At 40.4% G+C, this 25235-nt stretch overlaps 1 protein-coding gene across 1 annotated transcript; it reads left to right on the forward strand.

Annotated features, from left to right (window-relative positions):
• On the forward strand, positions 1–25235 carry LOC118933446 (myosin-4). Its single transcript, XM_057500861.1, has 39 exons — positions 1–49; positions 2454–2697; positions 2778–2921; positions 3287–3443; positions 4206–4233; positions 4329–4443; positions 5170–5262; positions 5415–5478; positions 5625–5723; positions 5842–5945; positions 7700–7838; positions 8439–8557; positions 8654–8803; positions 9352–9522; positions 11662–11971; positions 12807–12877; positions 13772–13859; positions 13943–14060; positions 14381–14504; positions 14593–14729; positions 14857–15112; positions 15756–15998; positions 16303–16479; positions 16563–16708; positions 16792–16882; positions 16972–17361; positions 17861–17987; positions 18340–18458; positions 18586–18782; positions 20028–20211; positions 20292–20457; positions 20559–20683; positions 20936–21244; positions 21858–22061; positions 23417–23542; positions 23629–23799; positions 23885–23989; positions 24090–24185; positions 24979–25235. The coding sequence occupies exons 2-39, from the start codon at positions 2494–2496 to the stop codon at positions 25129–25131; spliced, it is 5820 nt and encodes a 1939-aa protein (XP_057356844.1). The 5' UTR covers positions 1–49; positions 2454–2493; the 3' UTR covers positions 25132–25235.

A 25235-nucleotide genomic window follows, 5' to 3' on the forward strand; every position in this document is an offset into this window, starting at 1 on the left:
GGGTTATCTGCTTTGAGCCTGCCGTCTTCTTCATCTGGTAGCACAGGAGGTAAGAGTAATTTTTTATTGTTATGCTCTAAGAACAGATGAGTCTCTATTGCTATGCCTTTAAGACCTACCATTTTATTTTCTAGTTTAGTATTGGGAATAGGATACAAGGAGCAACTGTTCTTCAACAATGGTTTCTCATGAAATTTTGACTTTTTGGGCCACTTAACCAAACAAAACTTAATGCCATGTCTTTCACATGTTATTCAAAAAGTTTATAAAAGATGTAATGATCACATGTAATATTTAATGTGAACTACCACTTCAACTTAATCAATAAGAATGTATTGTAGAAATTGAACGGTAAAATCAGCAATATGTTGATCTGGAAGTCAAAATTTCTAGGTGCCAATGGAAGCTTTTCACTGACTCTAGTTGCCTGAGTCAAGCCAGATGGCTTTTATGTACCTTGAAATACATTGTGTGTGCTGAACCTGGGCTTAAGGAGAACAGGGCTCATGTCCCAGCACCACCACTTACACCTCTGTGACACTGAATGACCCTTCATCTTTCTGGGCCTTACTTTCCTCAGGAGTAAAATGAGGAGTCTGGGTTTTAGTTGCCTGTTAGCGTCTCTCAGGCTCTTGCTATGATCTAAGTCAGTGGTTTCCAAGTAGTTCTCCACAGAATCAAACTTTTAACAGCATCCTCCAACCCCACATGTTGGGACCTTCCTTTTAGTATTACATTAAGAATATGCATCATGATGAAAACCTACTATGCATTTAATAATTATTTTAAATTAGTGACAGTTTATTCAGCAGGCATATTCATTTAGAAAACTATAGAAAACATATTGTTTGCTTGGTCATGTTGCTTATTTGAACTTGAGGCAATTATCACTGTGCAGGGAGATCCAAGACTCCCTGCAACAACTCTGAGGACCCCTGGGGGGCTTGTGAGCCACAAGCTGGGAAACCACTGAGCTCAGACGTGAGTTGGGAAGGGTAACATCCTTTCTGTGTCTGTGGACACACTGTACTATAGTAATCTCTCCATGGTAGTGTGCTGTTAACTCAAAATTGCCTGGTGTAAAAACAGACACAGAAACAAAAAAATAACCTAACAGAGTAACACTGCTCATTCAAAGAAAAAAACCCTGACTTTAAACGTTCAATATTGTCCCCTGAAAATGTGTCTAAATTTCACTGTCTCACCAAGAGACTTTCACAGGTGTGAACTAGGTTGCTTTTAGAGAGAGCGTGTGTGGCAAATGCTATATATAGCACTCTAAGTCGAGAGGAAGTCTAATGTGATGACAAAAGACCAAAATGCCTTCTGGAAAACTGCCAAAAGGTTGAGGCTGTTGTCATTGGTTGGCAACCAAGACAGGGCTTCCCAGGAACCAGCCTCTCCTCTGCCCCACAGAAGTCACTCTTGTTAGCTGCTCACTCACCCTGTCCTTGCCATCAGGGCAAGAGGACATATTTTCTTGTCATTAATTTGTCAGTGGGAAAATTTTTTTAAGTTCGTTTTGGCTTGAAACTTAATTTCTTCTGAAATGAGAGATGTTTAGAGAATTGGTATTAAAAAAAAGAGGAGGGGAAAAGAGAGAGACCTAAAATAATAAGACTCAGATAAAAACATCTGGTATGCTGAAATTCAGCTCAAAACATAGACTAAAATTATACAATCACTACAAACTTTTTTAGTTTGGGTGTTGTTTTTCTTCAAGAACCTTTTAAAGTTATCTTCTGTTTTGATAATACTGCTGACTCTCACACAGTTGAAGAACCTAATTTTGACCTGGGACAAAACCATCTGTGGCACTGTGCACTTCCCCTTTACTTTCCTACTATATGCCAGTTACCTAGGAGTTTATTGCGCTTACAGGTTTCCAATTCAGACTATGTCCTGAAAGAACAGACGTACCTTTTCATACATTCAACTTTAATAATTTTTACATCCCATTTATACATCCGGTTTCAATAATTTGGTGCAGGAAGGAAATTTGCCTAAATATTTGAGTTTTTGAATAGGTTCATTCAGATTATAAAGCCACTGGCAACATTTATTTTCTGTTTCTTTGTATCATCACAATGTCAGAAGAGGGGAAGTGGAAAAAGGAAAAGAAAGAAAAGGAGACATATAAAGAGAAGATTCTGAACACAGTTGGGGCACCAGAAACGTTGCTGATTGAGAACGTGAATTCTTCCACATTTCTCAACTAAGGCTTACAATACAGAGGAGGGAATGGAGGCTCAAAATATCATTAAAATTAAACCACCAACATAAGGCTTTTAAAAAAATCAAAGATCTGACCTCTGGGCACCTTTCTGCAGCACGTAGGAAAGATCCCTAAAGGCAGCGGTGAGATCAGCATGGTGGGTGAAGCACATCAGGGAGAAAGCAACAGGACACCGCCCACGCCCACCCCGGGTCATTGTGCTGTTTCTTCCCTCTAGGTACGCCTGGTGCCCGCGCTGCCGTCAACAACCCACAGCCATGAGTTCAGACGCCGACATGGCCGCTTTTGGGGAGGCTGCTCCTTACCTCCGAAAGTCTGAAAAGGAGCGTATTGAGGCCCAGAATAAGCCCTTTGACGCCAAGACTTCTGCCTTTGTGGTGGAAGCTAAGGAGTCCTACGTGAAAAGTACAATTCAGAGCAGGGAAGGGGGGAAGGTGACAGTGAAGACGGATGCTGGGGCTGTAAGTAACGTCAAAGGATGGGATGCGTACTTGCTCCTTTTCTACTGCTTGGTTGATGCGTGCTGGTCTTCTCTTGCCAGACTCTGACCGTGAAGGAAGACCAAGTCTTCCCCATGAACCCTCCCAAATACGACAAGATCGAGGACATGGCCATGATGACCCACCTGCATGAGCCTGCGGTGCTGTACAACCTCAAAGAGCGCTACGCAGCCTGGATGATCTACGTGAGCACCCCCTCCATGTTCCTTCTCCCTAACTCCATGTACTGTGTTGGTTGAAACAAAGACTTTATGTTCAGATTGGCTGCTACAATACTGTCTTAAGACTAATCATTGGTTAGTGTTATAAATTCTGGTGTATTTGAAAATGTGCATGTGGAAAACCATCTACTTACTGCTGATTTTTTTTTGGAAAACGGAAGCATTTTGTGCAGCTGTGGGTATTGGAGGGCGGCAGCAAATGAATGAATCGAGTAGCCTTGTGAGAACTGCTGCAGTTCTCAGATCCCTCCTGCCTTGCTCTCAGAGCAGTATTTCCAAGGCAGATTAATGAGGTGACTGCCAACTAGCAACCTTGTCATTTCCCACAGACCTACTCGGGCCTCTTCTGCGTCACTGTCAACCCCTACAAGTGGCTTCCAGTGTACAACCCCGAGGTGGTGGCTGCCTACCGAGGCAAGAAGCGCCAGGAGGCCCCTCCCCACATCTTCTCCATCTCCGACAACGCCTATCAGTTCATGCTGACTGGTGAGTGACTCCATAACTACACTTTCTATAGCCATTTGTGAAATACTTATATACTAGTAACAGGAAGAGACAGGAACAGTACTGAGAATAAAATGTTCAGCACAAATATAATAACAGTAATAATAATAGCAAAAAATAGTATGCTAACATAATTAGTACAATAATTAATAGTATAGTAATAACAACAATGGGGGGAATACATTTAGAATAGACCAGTTCCAAAAATCTAGGGAATTTAGCTGAGGTTTTCATGCTAAATTCCAAATTAATTAATGCTAACTCCAACTCAAAACTAACCAAATTTAGGCATCAACTCTGCACTTTAATTATAGCTAATATGTCATCCTCCTAAAAAAGGTAGCTTTAAAAATCTTATAGTGACAATTTGTCACAATTACCATGTAATACTTTGGATTGTACATTAGTAACATGACAGGATTCTGAACTGAACCAGATGACTAAATGAGACATGCAAGTATTACTACTCATCAGGTATTGAAAGATCATTCTCATAGATGGGATGGTGAAATAATGTGCTACATATCTATCACATTAAAGGTAACAGGAGTTTAACACACTGATTAATCAGCGTATCTTTTCCCATTTATTTCAAAAAGAATCTTGTGAAACAAATAAAGCACCAGTTGATACAGTTCTTTATTTTATGAGTCGGGAGGTTTAAAAGACAACTTTGAGTTCACAGGTACTGTGTTAATCTATGTGCTATTTTTTAAAAATATTTCTTTGGTTTCTCTTTCACAGATCGTGAGAACCAGTCCATCCTGATCACGTATGTAGATTTCACACCTTTCTGTTGAGTGTTGATCATTGTGGTGGTTACTATGACCTAAGATTCTGACTTTTTCTTTCATTTGGACTTGACAGTGGAGAATCTGGTGCAGGGAAGACTGTGAACACCAAGCGTGTCATCCAGTATTTTGCAACAATTGCAGTTACTGGAGAGAAGAAAAAAGAGGAACCTACTCCAGGCAAAATACAGGTGGGGATGAAATTCATCCAAGTACGAAAGAGATTAAATAGACTTTTAAAAATGTGACCAAGGTACTTCAGAATCATAGCTACCAGTTGCATGCTATGCCAGAGTCTGGGAAATAAGCCCTTGGAAGGGCTTCTGAGGATGAGATGTACTGCTAGGTTCAATAGGCAAAAGTTCTCACAACAGTTTTATCAGAAGGAAAAAGGGGGATATAAAAATCAAAGCCATGTCACTGGAGTGCACCACTTTCCATTACTTTGAGTCACTGCAATGTCAAAAAGGGGGGAGAGTAGAAAAGGGAAAGGAAGCAGAAAAATAAGATTCTGAACACACTTGAGGCATCACAAGCATTGCTGCCTGAAACATGAATTCATGAACATTTCTCAATTAAGTCTTACAATACCAAGGATTTTATGTATTTATATTTTATGTCATTTCTCTTAAAAAACTTGAAAACTCATGATGACAAGTTATCATTATTACTATATAAAACTTTGGATTGGACATTAATAACATGACAGGATTTTGAACTATGAACCAGGTGACTAAGTGGGACTAAATCCTTCCCCCTCACCCACCAATTTGTCTTCCTTCTCCCTCGCATCAGAAAACCTCACCCAGAAGTCACAGAATCCTGGGGAGGGGAGGGGGCCAACTGGAAGTTATCTTAGCAGACTGCAATTCATCTTTTCCAGGGTTTCTTTACCTATCTTATTCACTTCTCTTAAGGGGACCCTGGAAGATCAGATCATCAGCGCCAACCCCCTGCTGGAGGCCTTCGGCAATGCCAAGACCGTGAGGAACGACAACTCCTCCCGCTTTGTGAGTCACCTGCTCTTCCTTCTCATGTGGGGGTTGGCACCGGCCCTCTGTACGTGGGGTATCAGTACCTTTTCCACCAATTTGGTCCATAGCTAAAGAAATAATGCCTGCCGTTTAATATGCACAATAAGTCCTCCTTTGCCTTTTTTAAGGGAAAATTCATCAGGATCCATTTTGGAGGCACAGGCAAACTGGCTTCAGCAGATATTGAAACATGTGAGTTAACAGATATTAGTGATTGAGAATCATTGTCTTTGGGGATATATCTTGAACATCTTGTTTCCTGTGTTGTGTGAACTTTTCAAATGCTTAATTTTCTACTGTGGCCTTTTCTCTCAAATGTGCTTAATCTGACTTTCCAGATCTGCTGGAGAAGTCCCGGGTTACTTTCCAGCTAAAGGCTGAAAGGAGCTACCACATATTCTATCAAATCATGTCCAATAAAAAACCAGAACTTATTGGTAAGAAGTATCTTTATATCTACCAAGGCAGAATAACAGCCCTTCTAAGAAGTCCCTCTGAAATGTTTTTGATGACCAAAGTATTTCTGGCTGTATTTGTTCTTTCCCATGTGTACAGAAATGCTTCTGATCACCACCAACCCGTATGACTTTGCCTTTGTAAGTCAAGGTGAAATCACAGTGCCCAGCATCGATGATCAAGAAGAGCTGATGGCCACAGATGTAAGTAGCAGGTGCGAGGCAGGAAAAGCACATCCTTCTTCCAGTATACAGTACTCTCCTCCGTGAGAGTGGGCAGCGTTAGCAGAAAGACCATAAATAGGCCATACTAACTTTCAGGCTTTCTTACTCCCTGGAATAGAGTTAAGGGATATTTCAATGTTCTCTACCCCCATGTATTAGAATGCCTTAAAGGTCTTGTATGCCTTGGCTAGTTGGCTTTTTTTTTTTTTTTGGTCATTCTAGGCCAATTTTTGTACTCCAGTAGTGAATGTTTCTCTTCTGGTTTATGTCAGACCCTACCCCCAAGAATCCAGAGAAGAGCTACAATATTTTTACACTTTTTATGACAGAACGTGGAATTCCCACAGTTCCTCTATAGTCAGATGTACACACAAACTTTGTTTGCAATGTACCTCTCTGGGCTCAGCACAGCCGGCTCCTCCCTATGCAGCATCAGAAGAAATAGATAGTCTACATCAAAAACACTCCATGCAAGAGTTTACATTGTGAAACTATTGATTGTCTCCCTCTTTTTTTTTTTAAGGATTATTGCTCTTTGGCTTATTTTCTTTATACATATACTTTATATATTTCATATTTTCTTTTGCATTTCTGAATAGGCAAACTTCTTTGATTATTCTTCACTTTATACCAGCAGAAATATCTCAACATTCCCAAAATAGGATTGAAAGTTGCTTGCAAAAATATTATTTCTTTTAAAATATTATTTTCAAGAAGTCTGTAAACTGTGTGCCTTTATCTTACAAATAGTTAGCTTTTACTGTCTGTAACTCATTCTGTAATTCAGATTTCAAAAGTCATATGGAGCTGAGAAAGACCCTCTGGTGTCAGAGGTTAAAAGGAAAATGAACAGCCTTGTTCCAGGACTTCTGTAAAAAATGTCTACGTTCTGTAAACAGGTTGAGTCAATGAGCTAAACCTGGAAGGCACTAATCTGGGAAATGAGTCTTAGGAGACTAGAATAGTAAGTAAACATACTTTCCTCTACCTTCCGGATGCCTGCCCCCATCGTGTAAGCTGTTTCAAAGCTTAGCATGGGCAACTGAGAAGGTAATCAAATTCTGATAGAGAAAAAGACACACAGATATTTCAATTAAAGAAAAAAGTTCTTTTCATGAATGTCTCTTCGATACATGAATAATGACCAGATAGAGTTCGCTGCCAGACATCTCATGGCCAGCTGAGCTATGACCTGATATCAGAGAGTCATGTGGAAAAAAACTCGGGCCATCGCTGTTTTCACATCCTCTTCCCAGCTGCATCCTTCATGCCCAATAGTAGGAAGGTAGATTCTGATTATGTATTAGGCTCCCATGACATAAGAGAAAAAGGAGAAAACAGAGTTTTGTGAGACTGGGGAAAAGCAGCAAGGAAAGCCATGAGACAGTGAGAAGCATGTGGAACAAGACCAGGCTAATGTGGAGAAATAGGAAAACCTCCAGTCTTGGTATCCAAAGATGTGGCTCTGAGTCCTAGCTGAGTGAGCGTGAACAAGTCACACAACACCTTTACTGTCCGCTCAATGCAATGGGAAGACTAATGCATACCTCTTGGTGTTGCTATGTGGACCAAAGTGGTAAAGGATATGTATGAGTGCTTTTGGAAGATGGCAAAGTGCTAGCCAAATATAGGCAAGGCACGAGGAGGGAAAAGTGGGGAAGGAGGCCCCCGTGTCCCAGGGAGTCTGCCACGGTGATAACTGTGAGATGAGTTAAATTCAACTGTTTCTACAGAGTGCCGTGGACATCCTGGGTTTCAGCAGTGATGAAAAAGTGGCCATCTACAAGCTCACGGGGGCTGTGATGCATTATGGGAACATGAAATTCAAGCAAAAGCAAAGGGAAGAGCAGGCAGAGCCAGATGGCACGGAAGGTACCACTCCCTGTTACCAATTGCCAGAACAGATGCCATCAGCTCCTCTGATGCAGGGACCATGTTTTTCCTTCCTTTAACCTGTTTGACCGAGGGGAAAGTATTAGGGGAAATACAATACACACTCCCTGAGGTCTTTCATGACTGAGCACATTTGTGGTGATGTGATTTCTGCCCATTCCAATCTTCACTGACTGATGGTAAGCTAGTATTTGCCATTTGATTTAAACATTTTATTCCAGTGACTACTTTGTGTGTGCATGTGCAGCACTGGAAGGAAAAAAAATCTGAATTTTCCTGTCGCTACTCCTGTAGAGAGTCTCCCACATTTTTTATCTCTGGTCTACTTTTGCTGTGTTTTAAATATCACACAGAGAAAGCATCAATTCCCCAAGTTTCAAATGATCATCACAAAATATAAAAGACTAAAACTGGCGTGAAAGGTGGCACTGCATTTGAAGCAATATGAACAAGGAAATAGGTTTTACCACATTTGCACATGTTATTCTTTGAGTAGAACTTTTTTCCCATGTCATTGTCATTGAAACCTTAAACTGTGTAAGCCACGGCCAGCTTCACCATTCTCACCTGTTCGTGCAGTTGCTGACAAGGCAGCCTATCTGACAAGCTTGAACTCTGCTGACCTGCTCAAAGCCCTCTGCTATCCCAGGGTCAAGGTCGGCAATGAGTACGTCACCAAAGGCCAGACTGTGCAGCAGGTAAGCATGACTTAAACCTCCTGCTCTTTGAACCACAAGCAGACTCAAGGGTCATCATTTTCAATTATAAAAACTATATTACCACTGTTCTTGAAGGTGTACAATGCAGTGGGCGCTCTGGCCAAAGCCATCTACGAGAAGATGTTCCTGTGGATGGTCACCCGCATCAACCAGCAGCTGGACACCAAGCAGCCCAGGCAGTACTTCATCGGGGTCTTGGACATTGCTGGTTTCGAGATCTTCGATGTAAGTAGTGAACTGACAGAAAATTAGCAAACTGAAATCCCCAATCAGGTGATCCATCTTGTTAGAGCATGTAAAGGTATCTTTACAAAAAGTGCAAAATGGAATTTGTGGTACAGAAGGGTCTTTGACAGGGGTCTACAGAAACAAGTAAGCAGGAATAAATAAGAAAAGGGAGTTTTATTCTTTCAAGTCTAGAAATCTGAAAGAATGGTTCATGAAAGATTATAATATTCAACATCTATCTGGGATCAAAGCAGATATACACAGAAATACTTCCTTAAGTTATTCTAAGGGAATATTTAAAAGACAACCTCATTTAACAGCATTTTGCCTAATATGCATGAGTTCATGCAGTTACTTGGAAAGCAAAGCATTTTAGAGTCAGTTCTCCTTTGTTTAGTATTCTGTCATATATTAAGAAAACACTCTGGATGTTTATAATGTAATAAACCAAAATGCCTTAAATACAGAAGAAAATATCAGTTGCTACTCTATAGATCCAAATACTTAAGTCAGGAGTAACTTTCTATATTTATCTTTTCCCATAGTTCAACAGCCTGGAGCAGCTGTGCATCAACTTCACCAACGAGAAACTGCAACAGTTTTTCAACCACCACATGTTTGTGCTGGAGCAGGAGGAGTACAAGAAGGAAGGCATCGAGTGGGAGTTCATTGACTTTGGGATGGACCTGGCTGCCTGCATCGAGCTCATCGAGAAGGTGTGTATGACTTTTCAAGCCTTCCAAACTTGAAAAACAAATTCACCTCCTTATGCTTAACTGCAATCACAATTCTCAAGAACAAGCAGTGTTTTATCACATCCTCTGTACTCTGATCAGTTGTGAGGTGTGTCACAAGTGATCTGTTGTTAATGCATAAAGTATTTTGTACAAAAATAGTGGCAACACACACACACAAACATAGACACAGGGATTCCGTTTTTTCCTCTTATAGCCTCATTCTCCCTCACTTTTATCCCCATATGATTTCATGTGCATGGGAGAAAGGAATGAAATTACAGCTAGTATTGTGATGCAGAGTAGTAATTAGCTGCAGTGAACCCATGATGGTGCATTGTGTGTACATCATCCATCCTTCATGTGCATCATGGCAGGACGTGTCAAGATGTGTTAAAGGTTGGAAGGTTAGCTCATCCACTGTTGCAGTCATGCAACTATGATGACTACTGAACAAACACCAAACCTCTCTGTGGTTTACCTGGAAAACAAGTCCTGAATTCCTCATTATCAATGGGGTGGAATAATAGTTACATCAGTTCTGAGTATGTTAAAACTCATCAGGCAATCATTAAACACTTTCAAAAGTGTTTGGGGAACTCATCATATACCTACTGGTATGAACAAAGTATATGATTGGACTTAGCAGGCCTTATGCTAAATTAAACAAGTCAGAACAAGAAAGACAAATGCCATATGTTTTCACTCACATGTGGAGTCTAAAAATGTAAATGAAGAAAAAAATAAAAATGACATGAAGCAGGTCATTTTTAATATAGTTACTATACTCCTAGAAGCACAAGGCAGTAATATACTGTTTATCAAAGACAAGAGTTTAGCAAAGCCTAACATAAACACCAGCCAATCTGGGTCTCAGGAAAGCAAGTGAGACTTATGAGTCTGTTTTATGAGGAACAGACTCATAAAAACAGAGAATAAACTATTGGTTGCCATAGGAAAGGGAGTGCAGAGATGGGTGAAATAGGTGAAGAGGATAAAGAGGTAAAACCTTTCAGTTATGAAATAAATAAGTCATGGGGATGAAAAGTACAGCATAGGGAATATAGTCATGGATTTTGCAATAACTTTGTATGGTGACAGATGGTAACTATACTTATCATGGTGAGCATTTCATAATATATATAAATGCCAAAGCACTATTCTGTACACTGGAAACTAATATGTCAACTATACTTCAGTTTAAAAAAAGCATATTGGGAGTTCATCACATACCTATTGACTCCAATAAAGTATATGGTTATGTGTGAACTCTACCCTAAGCAGTGGGAAGGGAAAAGCAAATGCAACAGCCATGGAGGAAAATTTCAAATATTCATGTCAAAATTCATACAAATATGAAAGATGAGAGTGTAAAAGCAGACTAGGCCTGCCCAATTTGGGGAAAAGGTATTTTCATCTGGTAATATAGTATCTCTACTATTCATAAAAACTATATAGTTTTTTCCTAATATTTCAGTTTCTGGAACATCAAAATAGCTTTGGGAAAACAATTTGTGACTGAGGCAAAATTATCAGTATTGGATCTTCTATCACTCTTTCAGATCAAATTTGCCACTGAGAAAAGTCAGTCTACTTACAAAGCTAAACCAAATTATCATCACTTGCCTCCACAGTGATGGAGAACCCAGCTTAGCATACAAAGAGTTTTGACAATACAACCCTTTTCTGCTGGGACTGGATCATTTTTAGTTATACAAAATCTTTCTTCTCTTCATACTTTGGTAGCATCTAGCTTAAGGTAAAGTTACAGTGTTGGCAGGGAAGAAAGTACTTAGATATATACATTTTGAGGATGAAGAATTCAGCTTTGGATTTTTATTTTATATTGTGAACATAAAGTTTGCCAAATGGCACAGATGGGCTTCTTTTTTAAACTCAGTCTTTCTAAGAAACATATTTCCCATATGTCCTGGATACACGATTATTTCACATTTCAGCAGTAGAGAGAAGCAGTAACATAGGATCATACTTATTTTATTTCTGATCATCCCAAGTTTCCCTTAGAACATTATATTTTCAGGCTTCTACCAAGTACATAAACTACTGGAGCATATTTTTCTGAGGGACTCATCATTATCATCCCTTTTTTCCTACTTTCAGCCTATGGGCATCTTCTCCATCCTGGAAGAGGAGTGCATGTTCCCCAAGGCCACGGACACCTCCTTCAAGAACAAGCTGTATGAGCAGCACCTTGGAAAGTCCAACAACTTCCAGAAGCCCAAGGTGGTCAAGGGCAGGGCCGAGGCCCACTTCTCGCTGATCCACTATGCGGGCACCGTGGACTACAACATCGCCGGCTGGCTGGACAAGAACAAGGACCCCCTGAACGAGACAGTGGTCGGGCTGTACCAGAAGTCTGCAATGAAGACTCTGGCTTACCTCTTCTCTGGGGCTCAAACTGCTGAAGCAGGTCATTTTTATTATCGTTACTATACTTCTAGAAGCACAAGACAGGAATATACCGTTTATCAAAGACAAGCCAATCTGGGTCTCAGGAAAGCAAGTGATACTTAGTAAGTGTGGCACAGTCTCATACTGACAGCCCTTCAGAGCTAAAGTTGACTCTGTAGATCATTTAGTCACCGGCCTCATTTCACCAGTGAGACCCAGAGAGATGAAGACTTGCTCCAGATCAGACAGCTCAATTCTACCATTTTAGTAGTATTGGTGCCTTCAAGGACCCAGCTAAGTTAGAAAAGGAGGAAATCCTTTGTCAGGGCACTCATGTTTGAGGAATTGGAGCTCTGTTCCCTTAAGTCCCCCAAGAACCAGATGCAAAAGGAATGGTATGGAAGCACCGGCAAGTAGGAAAGAAGACTTCCCTGCAGGCTAGCAGAGACTCCCTGAGACCTGGGACCAAGAACGCACCCTTGCCTGTTCTCCGGGGGATGTGTGTGCTATGGAGGCAAGACTGCTCCGTCTCCCAGGCCCTTCCTTCAGGGGACAGACTTCGCTGATTTGGAGTAGAGGAGTCCCATCCCTTCCCCACGACCACCCTTTTCATCCACAGTCTTTGCTTTTTGCTATTGATTTTATTGTTTTCCCAATGCCTATAACGTGAGTCAATGTTTATTTTTTCTTAATCTACAATTGAAGGAGGAAAGATACAGAAAGAAGAATAGATATGATACAAGTCAATGACCGCAAATTTAAATTTCAAAGGGAATTTCAGCAGTCCTGATGTCCATGGAGAGTACTTAGAAGACTTTTGCAAATAATTTTAATTTTTCTATTTTATTTTTCAGAAGGTGGTGGTGGAAAGAAAGGTGGCAAGAAAAAGGGTTCCTCTTTCCAGACGGTGTCAGCTCTTTTCAGGGTGCAGTATTTTCTTAAATTCTAAAAGATTATTTTTGTAAGAAAAATAAAATTATCATAACTTAAAAAAAAATGTTTTTAAAGATCTATGATGAAACTGAAAAAAGTAGTGATGTACTAAAAAAAATCAGGAAAATGCCTTAGGAAAAAATTTAAAAAAGAAGACCCACAGTCTGTCTCTTCACACCAAACCCTATAATAAATGGGAACATTTTCCCTTTAGGCCCCCAATTTAAAAGATACACAAACAAATTTCACATGAAATCAAACCTTCACTGTATTCAGTTACATCTACTTCACATGACCAAAGTCTCAATGCAAATTTTCTCTGATGGGCAGAGCTTGAGAAAAATAAGCTGAAATTGACTGACTTTGTGGAATCTGTAATTTCCTATCTATACTCCATATGGATGATTTCTCTTGACCACTGTGATTTTTTTCTTCATTGAGACAGCTGATTAAAACTCATGAAATGGGGCACATTAACTACAGATTATAGATAGGGACTCTCATGTAAATGCAACTAGGAATTTTTTTTTTTTTACTGTTCATTATTATTTTTGGGGGGTATCATTAATCTACAATTACATGAAGAACATTATGTTTACTAGGCTCCCCCTTCACTAAGTCCCCCCCACATACCCCTTCTCAGTCACTGTCCATCTGCGTAGTAAGATGCTGTAAAATCACTACTTGTCTTCTCTGTGTTGCACAGCCCTCCCTGTGCCCCCAACGCACTATGCATGCTAATCATAATGTCCTCTTTCTTTTTCCCCACCCTTATCCCTTCCCAGTTCCTTTCCCTTTGGTAACTGTTAGTCCATTCTTGGGTTCTGTGATTCTGCTGCTGTTTTGTTACTAGGAATTATTTTAAAGCTTTTTATATGTTTTATAGGAGAATTTAAATAAGCTGATGACCAACCTGAGGAGCACCCACCCCCACTTTGTGCGGTGCATCATCCCCAATGAGACCAAAACTCCTGGTAAGAAACATGAGCATGAGATACTCCAACAGGCACAGGGTGAAAAGTCAGTGCCCAGGAAGGCGCACTCTGCTGTGTTTTAGGGGCCATGGAGCACGAGCTCGTCCTGCACCAGCTGCGGTGTAACGGCGTGCTGGAGGGCATCCGCATCTGCAGGAAGGGCTTCCCCAGCAGGATCCTCTATGCAGACTTCAAACAGAGGTTTTTGTCTCATCATTTTTCCCTTTCAATGTGTTAGTCTGTATCAAAATTGTGACATAGTTCATTTTAAACTTTTCCTTGAAAACTGAAATGCAGTAATTTGAAAAGTGATCATGAAAGAAAGGCAACTTGGTTTATGTTACCGTAAGTTTTTCATCATATCCTCCCAAGTTTTACATAAAGTAGGTTTGATTGTTGTGATGAAATTTTTTCTGCAAAACTCAATCTATCATTTTTTTTTCCAAATGATAGCTATCAAGAGTTCTACCTTTTTTTTTCAATGAAGAAAACCCACATTGTTATACTTTTTATTCTGACAGATACAAGGTTCTAAATGCAAGTGCTATCCCAGAGGGTCAGTTCATTGACAGCAAGAAGGCTTCTGAGAAACTTCTAGGGTCCATTGACATTGACCACACCCAGTACAAATTTGGTCACACCAAGGTACAAACAACTGAAATTTCTGCCATAATTTCATCACCACCGGACTTTCTCATTAGTAGAAATAACATTTAACTTGTTCTTTGGCAAGGTTTTCTTTAAAGCTGGCCTACTGGGAACTCTAGAAGAGATGCGAGATGAAAAGCTGGCTCAACTTATCACACGCACTCAAGCCGTGTGCAGAGGGTACCTGATGAGAGTGGAGTTCAAGAAGATGATGGAGAGGAGGTGAGGGACCAAGTACAGGTCCTCCTCCTCCACATGGTCATAGTAGAATGCAGTGTGGTCTGTACTTTGTTGAGGGATGGTCACTTTCTACATTCTTCTTCATTTGCATCTTTTTTCTTTCCTACAGAGAGTCTGTCTTCTGCATCCAGTACAATGTCCGTGCCTTCATGAATGTGAAGCACTGGCCTTGGATGAAGCTGTATTTCAAGATCAAGCCCCTCCTCAAGAGTGCAGAGACGGAAAAGGAGATGGCCAACATGAAGGAAGAATTTGAGAAGACCAAAGAAGAGCTGGCTAAGTCAGAGGCAAAAAGGAAAGAACTTGAAGAGAAAATGGTAGTTCTGATGCAAGAGAAAAATGACTTACAGCTCCAAGTTCAATCTGTGAGTATTATACATTGCACAGTTCAACCTCACCTTATCATCCAATTACTATATGACTGGCTATGAGAATCTTTTTAAGGTTATAAACAAATGATTTCTACCGAAACATTTGTTGTAGCTGTTTGCCCTTCAAAACCACTAGGACCCAGACCGAAAGAAGCAACAGATGCAGTCATAAATTATGCTGCATATATTCATATGTGCATTCATACATAGTTTGATCATCAGTGAGCAAAATCACAAAAATATCCATAGACATTTTCCTCCCTTTATAGGACCTTCTCTTAAATTATTCTTGGTGAACATTTTGTGCATGAAATAGAAGTTATGTTGTTTTTACCAAGGCACAAAAAAAGGGGGCTAGATTAATCACCCCTCAAATGTGAGAGGACTGAGTCCTCGAATGAATAAATGAATTTTCCAAAGTAGCCAATGTACAGATTCTGCCAAAAGGCCATTTTTCCTTAATTGACCTTCCAGGCATAGATATCTGGAAGAAATCTGTTATCATATTTTAAAGTTGGCAAGTTAGCTGGCATGTGTTGACCAAACTGGGTGAGTCATGGGAGTTTCCACCCTTTAGTAAATTATGTGTTTGTAGATTAAGCTTAGACACATGAAAATGTCTCATTTCCCCTTTTAGGAAGCAGATGGCTTGGCTGATGCAGAGGAAAGATGTGACCAGTTGATTAAAACCAAAATTCAACTTGAGGCAAAAATCAAAGAGCTGACTGAGAGGGCTGAGGATGAGGAGGAGATCAACGCCGAGCTGACAGCCAAGAAGCGGAAGCTAGAGGACGAATGTTCAGAACTGAAGAAAGACATAGATGACCTTGAGCTGACACTGGCCAAGGTTGAGAAGGAGAAACATGCCACAGAGAACAAGGTACAAATCATGATCCATTTTAAAGTACTTTTAAGTGCTAGCTCATTACTAAAGTACTTTAACTGAAAATTTAATCTTAAAATTATTGAACATGAAAGGAAAATACTGTCAAAATTATGTCATACCTTCAGTCTTTACCATTTCTATTTGCCTTGACCTTTGTCTCCTATATTATTCAGCTACATAAGCCTGGGTTAGCTTCTAGTTTTCCATCTCAGGCTGACATTGTCCTAAGATATAATCATATTTTTCATCAAGACAAGAAGATGTCATTAACATTCCCACAATTTGTTCAAATCAAAAGGTGAAAAACCTCACAGAAGAGATGGCGGGCCTGGACGAAACCATAGCTAAGCTGACCAAGGAGAAGAAGGCGCTCCAAGAGGCCCACCAGCAGACCCTGGATGACCTGCAGGCGGAAGAGGACAAGGTCAACACCCTGACCAAAGCTAAAATCAAGCTAGAGCAGCAAGTGGATGATGTAAGTGTGTCTTTAATATCCACTTGAAAAGTTTTTTTGTTTTAAATATACTTTCATGTATAACACAGTGACTTTCTCCTTAGCTTGAAGGGTCTCTGGAGCAAGAAAAGAAACTTCGAATGGATCTAGAGAGAGCAAAGAGGAAACTGGAGGGTGACCTAAAATTGGCTCAAGAATCCATGATGGATACAGAGAATGACAAACAGCAACTTGATGAGAAACTCAAAAAGTAGGGACTCCAAAAAAATTCTGTATGGTGTCACCTTTCAATTCATGAGTATTAATGTGTCTTGTTCCTTCTTCTGTCTAAAGGAAAGAATTTGAAATCAGCAATCTGCTAAGCAAAATTGAAGATGAGCAGGCAGTAGAAATTCAACTACAGAAGAAGATCAAAGAGTTGCTGGTGAGTCATCTCACCTCCATTTTTTTCTGCACCTCCAAAATACTTGAAAGTGAGATGAGTTTCTGCTAATGTGCTTGGGTTTCTCCCAGGCCCGCACCGAGGAGCTGGAGGAGGAGATCGAGGCGGAGCGGGCCTCCCGGGCCAAAGCAGAGAAGCAGCGCTCTGACCTCTCCCGGGAACTGGAGGAGATCAGCGAGCGGCTGGAAGAAGCCGGAGGGGCGACCACGGCCCAGATTGAGATGAACAAGAAGCGGGAGGCCGAGTTCCAGAAAATGCGCAGGGACCTGGAGGAGGCCACCCTGCAGCATGAAGCCACGGCGGCCACGCTGAGGAAGAAGCACGCGGACAGCGTGGCCGAGCTCGGGGAGCAGATTGACAACCTGCAGAGGGTCAAGCAGAAGCTGGAGAAGGAGAAGAGCGAGATGAAGATGGAGATCGACGACCTGGCCAGCAACATGGAAACTGTCGCCAAAGCCAAGGTCTTTATTAACTTGTCTCCTTTTCATCTTTATTTTCAGTGATTCAAAATGACAGAGTTTATATATGACTTTATCTACTCTAACTGTACAAACTTTAGATGCTACGTCAAATTTTAAAATTATTCCTAACAGGCATCACTATATTGAATTATTTCAGTCTTCATGACTTATTTGTAGAAATCACTTAAACTTTGTCTCTATTACAGTGAAAGAACACAGTTACAGAAAAAAAATGCTTACCTAAAAACCATACTCTAGATGATGCAGAATTTAAATGATGTTGATGCTTTCCAAAAGAGAATAATCTAATTATTATTCACAAAAATTTATTCATTCATTTAGCCAAAATAATATGCCTCTTTATCCAAGGCACCACACAGGGCTTTGAAACAGATATGAAAGTAATTAAAACTCAGCCCTTTGCACAACTAGTTACAGATTCCCATATCCCTGACTTACAAATAGAAATTTTTTCCTGTTTTCTGCTTAACCACCACAGGGAAGCCTCGAGAAAATGTGCCGCACACTAGAGGACCAGCTTAGTGAAGTAAAAACAAAGGAAGAGCAGCAACAACGCTTAATAAATGAATTGTCAGCCCAGAAGGCACGTTTACACACAGAATCAGGTCAGTACGTGAACAGGACCAGCCTGTGGAGAGATGAAGAATGAAAGGCAAACCTCCACCTAAGAAATGGAACACAAACCATTTCTCAGGTCATGTGTACCCATTTATCATTGATTGGTGATTCCTGTTATTCTTGCATCTTCTTAGTGTGAGAAGGTAAAAAGAATGATTATAAGCTGTAACTGAGAAAAAATTAAGCTCCCTTTTTGAAAAAGCATGAATAACCTTCTCAACAGTATCAAAGCTCTTGAGTTATTCATCAGGGAATAAGAAAGTTCTAATGTTACTTCATTCTTTAAATTATTCTTCACTACACAACAGAACTAAATTGCTCATGTTTTGTCCTTCGCAGGTGAATTCTCACGACAGCTAGATGAGAAAGAAGCTCTGGTGTCTCAGCTATCCCGAGGCAAACAAGCCTTTACACAACAGATTGAGGAATTAAGGAGGCAGCTAGAAGAGGAGTCTAAGGTGAGAGTTCCCCAGCTGATACTTTCAGTCACGTGAACTTTGCAGCATGACATGCTATGGAACTTCAGATAGAGCATATCAATGATCAGAACGTAAGCTGACAGTGCACACGCTTTGGTTGGTCCAGGCCAAGAATGCCCTGGCGCACGCCCTGCAGTCAGCCCGCCACGACTGTGACCTGCTGCGGGAACAGTACGAGGAGGAGCAGGAAGCCAAGGCCGAGTTGCAGAGGGCAATGTCCAAGGCCAACAGCGAGGTGGCCCAGTGGAGGACCAAATACGAGACAGATGCCATCCAGCGCACAGAGGAGCTGGAGGAGGCCAAGTACAGACAATTAGTGCAGAGTGGGGGGTAGAAATAAAAGTTAAAAAACAGCAGAAGTAAAGTAAAAGAAAAAATATTCCAGGCATGGAGATAGGTGAAGGCTTTCAGCCTATTTGCTGAGTGGTAGATTCCACCATATTCTCCTTACAACCTAGTGTATGTCCCCTGGAGAATGGACCAAGATGAGAGCCCTCTTCCCATTCTGGTCTATTACAAATGGATCTTAAATTTCTTCCACCCAAAATGAATTCATTATTAACAGCATACCTTTATGAATCAAGTAGAATTAATGTCTTTTAATGTAAGGAGACACTGAGATTATCTGGCATATTATTATATTATAATTAACAGTAATCAGTTTATCCCTGCCTGCAGTATTATAAATTCAGAATAAGGCTATCATACCCTGCCATCATTTAACTAGCAAGTATCAATGAACTTATTCACTAGTGACACACATTTTTTGTAGAATAAAATTCATGGGAGTTACACACGGAAGGAAAATAACTGTTATATTCCCAGTGAAGGAAGTGCCCCTGACTTTGATTGATCTCAGCAGTAGTTAGAATTAAACAGAATGAGAGGGTTTGGCAAGAATTTACAGAAGGAGAATTCTAGGTAAGAGTGTGGGCTGGGAGAGGTGGTGAATTAGGTGAGCTGGGGAAGGAAGCTATAAGACTTTAGAGTTTATTTGGGAAATGGAGTAAGATTTACTGTCTGGGATGGACAAATCCAGTCAGCTAGTTTATAACTTTGTAAGTTGCAAATCCAGAAAATGTAATTGTGAGACCTTAGACATGTCACTCTGGGCCAGTTTCCTCATGTGTAAGGAAGACCATATTAGAAAGTGTTTCAAGATTCTATTCAGTGCTAACATTCTTTGAAGGTCCGCCTCCTGTTCATGGCTGTTCCTTCCTCCTCACCCTCACACCCTCGCGTGCCATGGCTCACTCAACTGAAGCACTTACTAATAATCTCTCTCTCTCTCTCTCACACACATACAAAAAAAAAATGGCCTCATAAATATGTTTGACAACACCTGAAATAAAGATACAAGAATTCACTAGGGAAAACAGAATTATTCAGGGATAAAATGGGTACTGAGAAGATATTTTAGAAAACCTTAACAACTGTGGACAGAGGAGCAAAAATTCTTCAGGAAAATATGCTTTCCTAGTCAGCAGCTTTATAAAGTTTACTGTGGTAACTTTCTGCTCCCATGTAATCAAATGACCAACTTTCCAGGAAGAAGCTGGCCCAGCGTCTGCAGGATGCAGAGGAACACGTGGAAGCTGTGAACGCCAAATGTGCTTCTCTAGAAAAGACGAAGCAGCGGCTCCAGAATGAGGTGGAGGACCTCATGCTGGATGTGGAGAGAACAAACGCGGCCTGTGCAGCCCTGGACAAGAAGCAAAGGAACTTTGACAAGGTAGCCCACAGTGACCGGCTTCCTAGGGAGAAATGCTCATGATTCTTGGTTACAGAGGCTTAGTTCTGATGTACTTCCAGGTCCTATCAGAATGGAAACAGAAGTGTGAGGAAACTCAGGCTGAACTTGAGGCCTCCCAGAAGGAGACCCGTTCTCTCAGCACTGAGCTGTTCAAGGTCAAGAATGCGTATGAGGAATCCCTGGATCAGCTTGAAACGCTCAAGAGAGAAAATAAGAACTTACAGCGTGCGTCTCTGTAATCATTTTGGTTAAAAAATGGTAGGGAGATATCTTTTTAATTTTTTATTTTTCTTAACTGAATTTGGTATTTTGTTATTAAACTACAGAGGAGATTTCTGACCTCACCGAGCAAATTGCAGAAGGAGGAAAGCATATCCATGAATTGGAGAAAATAAAGAAACAAATAGATCAAGAGAAGAGTGAACTACAGGCTGCCCTAGAGGAAGCAGAGGTACATGTTTCATTTGCTCACCTATGCATTATAGATAAATTGAAAAATTAATAGCAACTGAGATCTATCATGTAGCAAACCTTTAGGGGATAACTCATGTAATTCAGTGAGAAATATTGAATTGTACCTTGGGAATACAGAACTAACATGCTAAATTAAGATGTATGAAAGTTTGTGAGTTTTTTTAATGCCTTCTGTACCAAGAAAAAAAAAATAACTCTTTAGATAACCTAAACGTTGTATTTTGAAAAGGCATCTCTTGAGCATGAAGAAGGCAAAATCCTTCGCGTCCAACTTGAGTTAAATCAGGTTAAATCTGAGATTGACCGGAAAATTGCTGAAAAAGATGAAGAAATCGATCAGCTAAAGAGGAACCATCTCAGAGTTGTGGATTCTATGCAAAGCACCCTAGATGCTGAGATCAGGAGCAGAAATGATGCCCTGAGGATCAAGAAGAAAATGGAGGGAGACCTCAATGAAATGGAAATCCAGCTGAACCACGCTAACCGCCAGGCTGCCGAGGCGATAAGGAACCTTAGAAATACACAAGGCATCCTGAAGGTATATTGGGATAAACACACAGTCTGGGCATTAGTTGTGGAACTCAAAGTTTAACATTTTAGGAGGACTATATGCATAAATCTAAATTATATGGTAACCAGCTGCCAAGTTTATGTTCACCGCTGAAAACAGTTTAAATCAGGAAAGCCCAGGACAGAGCTGACCTGATGAGAAGGCTAAGTGGTGAGGGGTAGGGAGAAAGAGGAAGGGATGAGCGTTTTACCACATGTCACCACACAAATCACTTCATTTATGTAGACTTCATTTGTTTAATGTACATAGATATACATATATTTATTTATATATATATTTAATACACATAAAATAGCATCATTAGACTAGCTCATCTTTAAGGATCCTCTCTTGAGCCAAAATTTTGTAGCTTTAGCCATGGATTTTTTTTTTATGATTCAGGATCTAAGATGATATAACATCATGTTCTTTTGAGTAGAACCACTACCCTAGGTTACAAAGAATTTGTCACTAAAGGGGCATGCAGATTTTTCCTATCTAATCGTACTCTAAGTTACTAAGATCAAAGTGTGTATATTTTGACCCTAAATTTATATTTTTTTAATTGAAACATGAGTAAGAGTCTTTGTCTCCTGTGCAGGACACTCAGCTACACTTGGATGATGCCATCAGAGGCCAAGATGACCTTAAAGAACAGCTGGCCATGGTGGAGCGCAGAGCAAACCTGATGCAGGCTGAGACTGAAGAGCTTAGGGCATGCCTGGAACAGACTGAGAGGAGCAGGAAGGTGGCAGAGCAAGAGCTTCTGGATGCTAGTGAGCGTGTGCAACTCTTGCACACCCAGGTGAGGTTCAGGACTATGGCTGACCAGATGCATTCCCTGAAGTTAAAGACAATTTGAGAGGATAAGCTCATTTATAAAGAAAGAGGTAATCTTGGCAATCTTGTCCCTTTTTCAAGTTCTGGAAAATGTACATCAGTCAGTATGTATTCAGTCCTAACTTGTCCGCAGGTACATTTATGGACTGGCATAATCATGTTGGTTTGAAACAATTTAGTGTTCTAGAAACTTTTGTACAAAAGCACAGAAGATCACCTACTAATAACCATATATACATTAGTGGTCACCTTGTCTTTTGCAACTCTAAACTGCAAATAGATAAGCAAATAAAACAGAGGAGAAAGAATAAGCCACCAAGTAATACTTACATAGCATGTATGCACATAAAGTTAACTTCATGGATATAAAAAGAAGCCCCTAAGTTCAAATTCATGGAGGCCATCCTTACAGTGGTCAGCACTGTTGTCTATAATGGACTTGTTAAAGAATTGGTGGTACCTCCTCACAACAGCTAATACACAGCCTTGCAGTATGTATGCATTTACTGCCATGGAAAGATGTTCTCAATGTAGTTAGTGAAGAAAGCAACTTAAAAAGAATATATAAAGCATGATCTTTCTGTTGAAAATATACAGGAAATATCCACAAGGATAAACAAAAGTGTTATCAGTAGTTATCTCAGGTAGTGAGAACCCAATAATTATTCTTTGTGTCTTTTTTGTTAATTTGTATGTTCTATTAATTTGTACAATATACATATGTTATTATATACCTTTTAAAAGTTGCAATATAAGGCAATAGTCATCATGGAAATGTTACCATCTACTACAAATAATTTTAAATTCAAATTAAATGCAAATTTTTCTTACTCAGTATCCTTGACTTGACTGAATATTTTAAACACCATCAACTTTCCAAAACATAAGGGATTCTTGGTTCATTTTTGTATGAATAATGATGCCATTTATGTGCTTTAAAATACAGAGCCAACAAACATGAATGAACAGCTAAAAATTAATAACCCACTTATTATAAGCTGTATAGTGCTATGTGGTACAGCCCTTAAATTTTTTCTTGGGCTTAGAGTTGTGCTTTATGCTTACAGTAGCCAACGACTATTGTCATTTATCTTTGACATCAAAAATTAAATTTTACTTGAAAGAATTTAAGAGAACTTTAATTAATAGAAATATGAGTATAAAGAAGAAAAAGCATAAGCTTAGAATCAACTTTTGTTTTTGTTTTTATTATGAACATTTCTTAGATCAATAATTAATACCTGTGTACAGCAGTAAAAATGACAATGTATATAGTTATAATTAAATATGCTGCCCTTCTTTTTTATTTATTTAAAACAGAACACCAGCCTGATCAACACCAAGAAGAAGCTGGAGACAGACATCTCTCAAATCCAGGGAGAGATGGAGGACATCGTCCAGGAAGCCCGCAACGCAGAAGAGAAGGCCAAGAAGGCCATCACTGATGTGAGCAGAGGGCGACGCCATGGTCAGCGGGGATCTCGGCGTGCTATCGCAGCTCCCTCAACTGGCTTTGTTTCACTGCTGCTTAGGCGGCCATGATGGCCGAGGAGCTGAAGAAGGAGCAGGACACCAGCGCCCACCTGGAGCGGATGAAGAAGAACCTGGAGCAGACAGTGAAGGACCTGCAGCTCCGTCTGGACGAGGCTGAGCAGCTGGCCCTGAAGGGCGGGAAGAAGCAGATCCAGAAACTGGAGGCCAGGGTGGGTCCCCATCACTTCATTTGATTCCCAGCCTGTTCATGAGCTAGTTACAGCCAAATTACTGAACACCTCTGTTGTCTTCCAGGTGAGGGAGCTTGAAAATGAGGTTGAAAATGAACAGAAGCGCAATGTTGAGACTGTCAAGGGTCTTCGCAAACATGAGAGAAGAGTGAAGGAACTCACTTACCAGGTGACCAGGCTTTCCATATTTTCCAGGCCAATAGCTTTCAAGAAAATGAAACTGAGTTGTTTTCAAGTAATGACATCATTTGCTACCCCTTTCATTTCAGACTGAGGAGGACCGCAAGAATGTTCTGAGGCTGCAGGATTTGGTGGACAAATTACAAACCAAAGTTAAAGCTTACAAGAGACAAGCTGAAGAGGCTGTGAGTATCTTCACACTGAGACAGAAAGGTTCAGGAGCCGGCTTTGGTGGAGCCTGAAGTTCACAGAACTTAAGAGGCTTTGTTTAAGGTGAAGAACATAAAACTGGGAATATATAAGTAGGTAGGAAAATGAGTATTTATTTAGAATAAACATTTTTACCACTAATTACTGGAGCCATTCAGGTTCATTTCTTCTGAGACCTCATTAAGCAATTTCCAGACATGTTAGTGTAGATATGCTTCTAGTTTCAACCTACTTCCTTCCCTATCCAAAACATTCCACAGCTCCCAGCTATTCCCAGCACTCACTGGGGACGTGCACATGAGGGCTCTGAAGTCCAAGCCTTATTTAACTTCATGATAAATCCATCTCAGAACATTTCTTTTTCATGTGGCTGCAGTTATCTTTCTCATCCTGTTAACTCTGAAAGCTTCTTTAAGGTTCTCGGCATCCAATATTCCCACTGTGCCTATTTTTTAAAGTTTATTTCACAGAAACAAGATTGATTCAGATTCCTGCTACTTTGATCTCCCTGTTGTCACTGTAGTGTCTTTAGTTTGCCAGGAAAAGTCAAGTGAGAGAGACTGAGCAGGAGGGTTGTAAGCACATTCATTCATAGAGGCAAGTATGTGGGATGTCCTGCCCCCACATAAGTATGTCACCAACTAACAGAAACTTTTGAATCTCATTTATGAAGCACATCTTGTCCTGCTTCTATTAACAAAGGCAGTAAGAATCAGCAAATGTCAATGTCAAGTTTGCTTGTTCTCTCAAATGCATCTCTTTCCTCAGGAGGAACAATCCAACGTCAACCTTGCTAAGTTCCGCAAGCTCCAGCACGAGCTGGAGGAGGCCGAGGAGCGGGCTGACATTGCCGAGTCCCAGGTCAACAAGCTGCGGGTGAAGAGCCGGGAGGTTCACACGAAAATCATAAGTGAAGAATGATTCCAGCCAGTTGCTAAGTGACCAAAGAAATGCACAAAATGTGAAGCTCTTTTTCACTGTCACACATCTCTATAACATCAAGGCAATAAAATCTGCAGACAATT

This window comes from Manis pentadactyla, chromosome 4 (assembly GCF_030020395.1).
Source record: "Manis pentadactyla isolate mManPen7 chromosome 4, mManPen7.hap1, whole genome shotgun sequence".
In the NCBI taxonomy this organism is placed as follows: domain Eukaryota; kingdom Metazoa; phylum Chordata; class Mammalia; order Pholidota; family Manidae; genus Manis; species Manis pentadactyla.

Excerpts from the sequence above, each read along its gene's own strand:
- LOC118933446 (XM_057500861.1), top strand. The coding sequence starts at position 2,494 with ATGAGTTCAGACGCCGACATGGCCGCTTTTGGGGAGGCTGCTCCTTAC. Across the intron at positions 15,113-15,755 it reads TACAGCTCCAAGTTCAATCT|GAAGCAGATGGCTTGGCTGA; the intron begins GTGAGTATTATA and ends TTCCCCTTTTAG. Across the intron at positions 16,480-16,562 it reads TAGAGCAGCAAGTGGATGAT|CTTGAAGGGTCTCTGGAGCA; the intron begins GTAAGTGTGTCT and ends CTTTCTCCTTAG.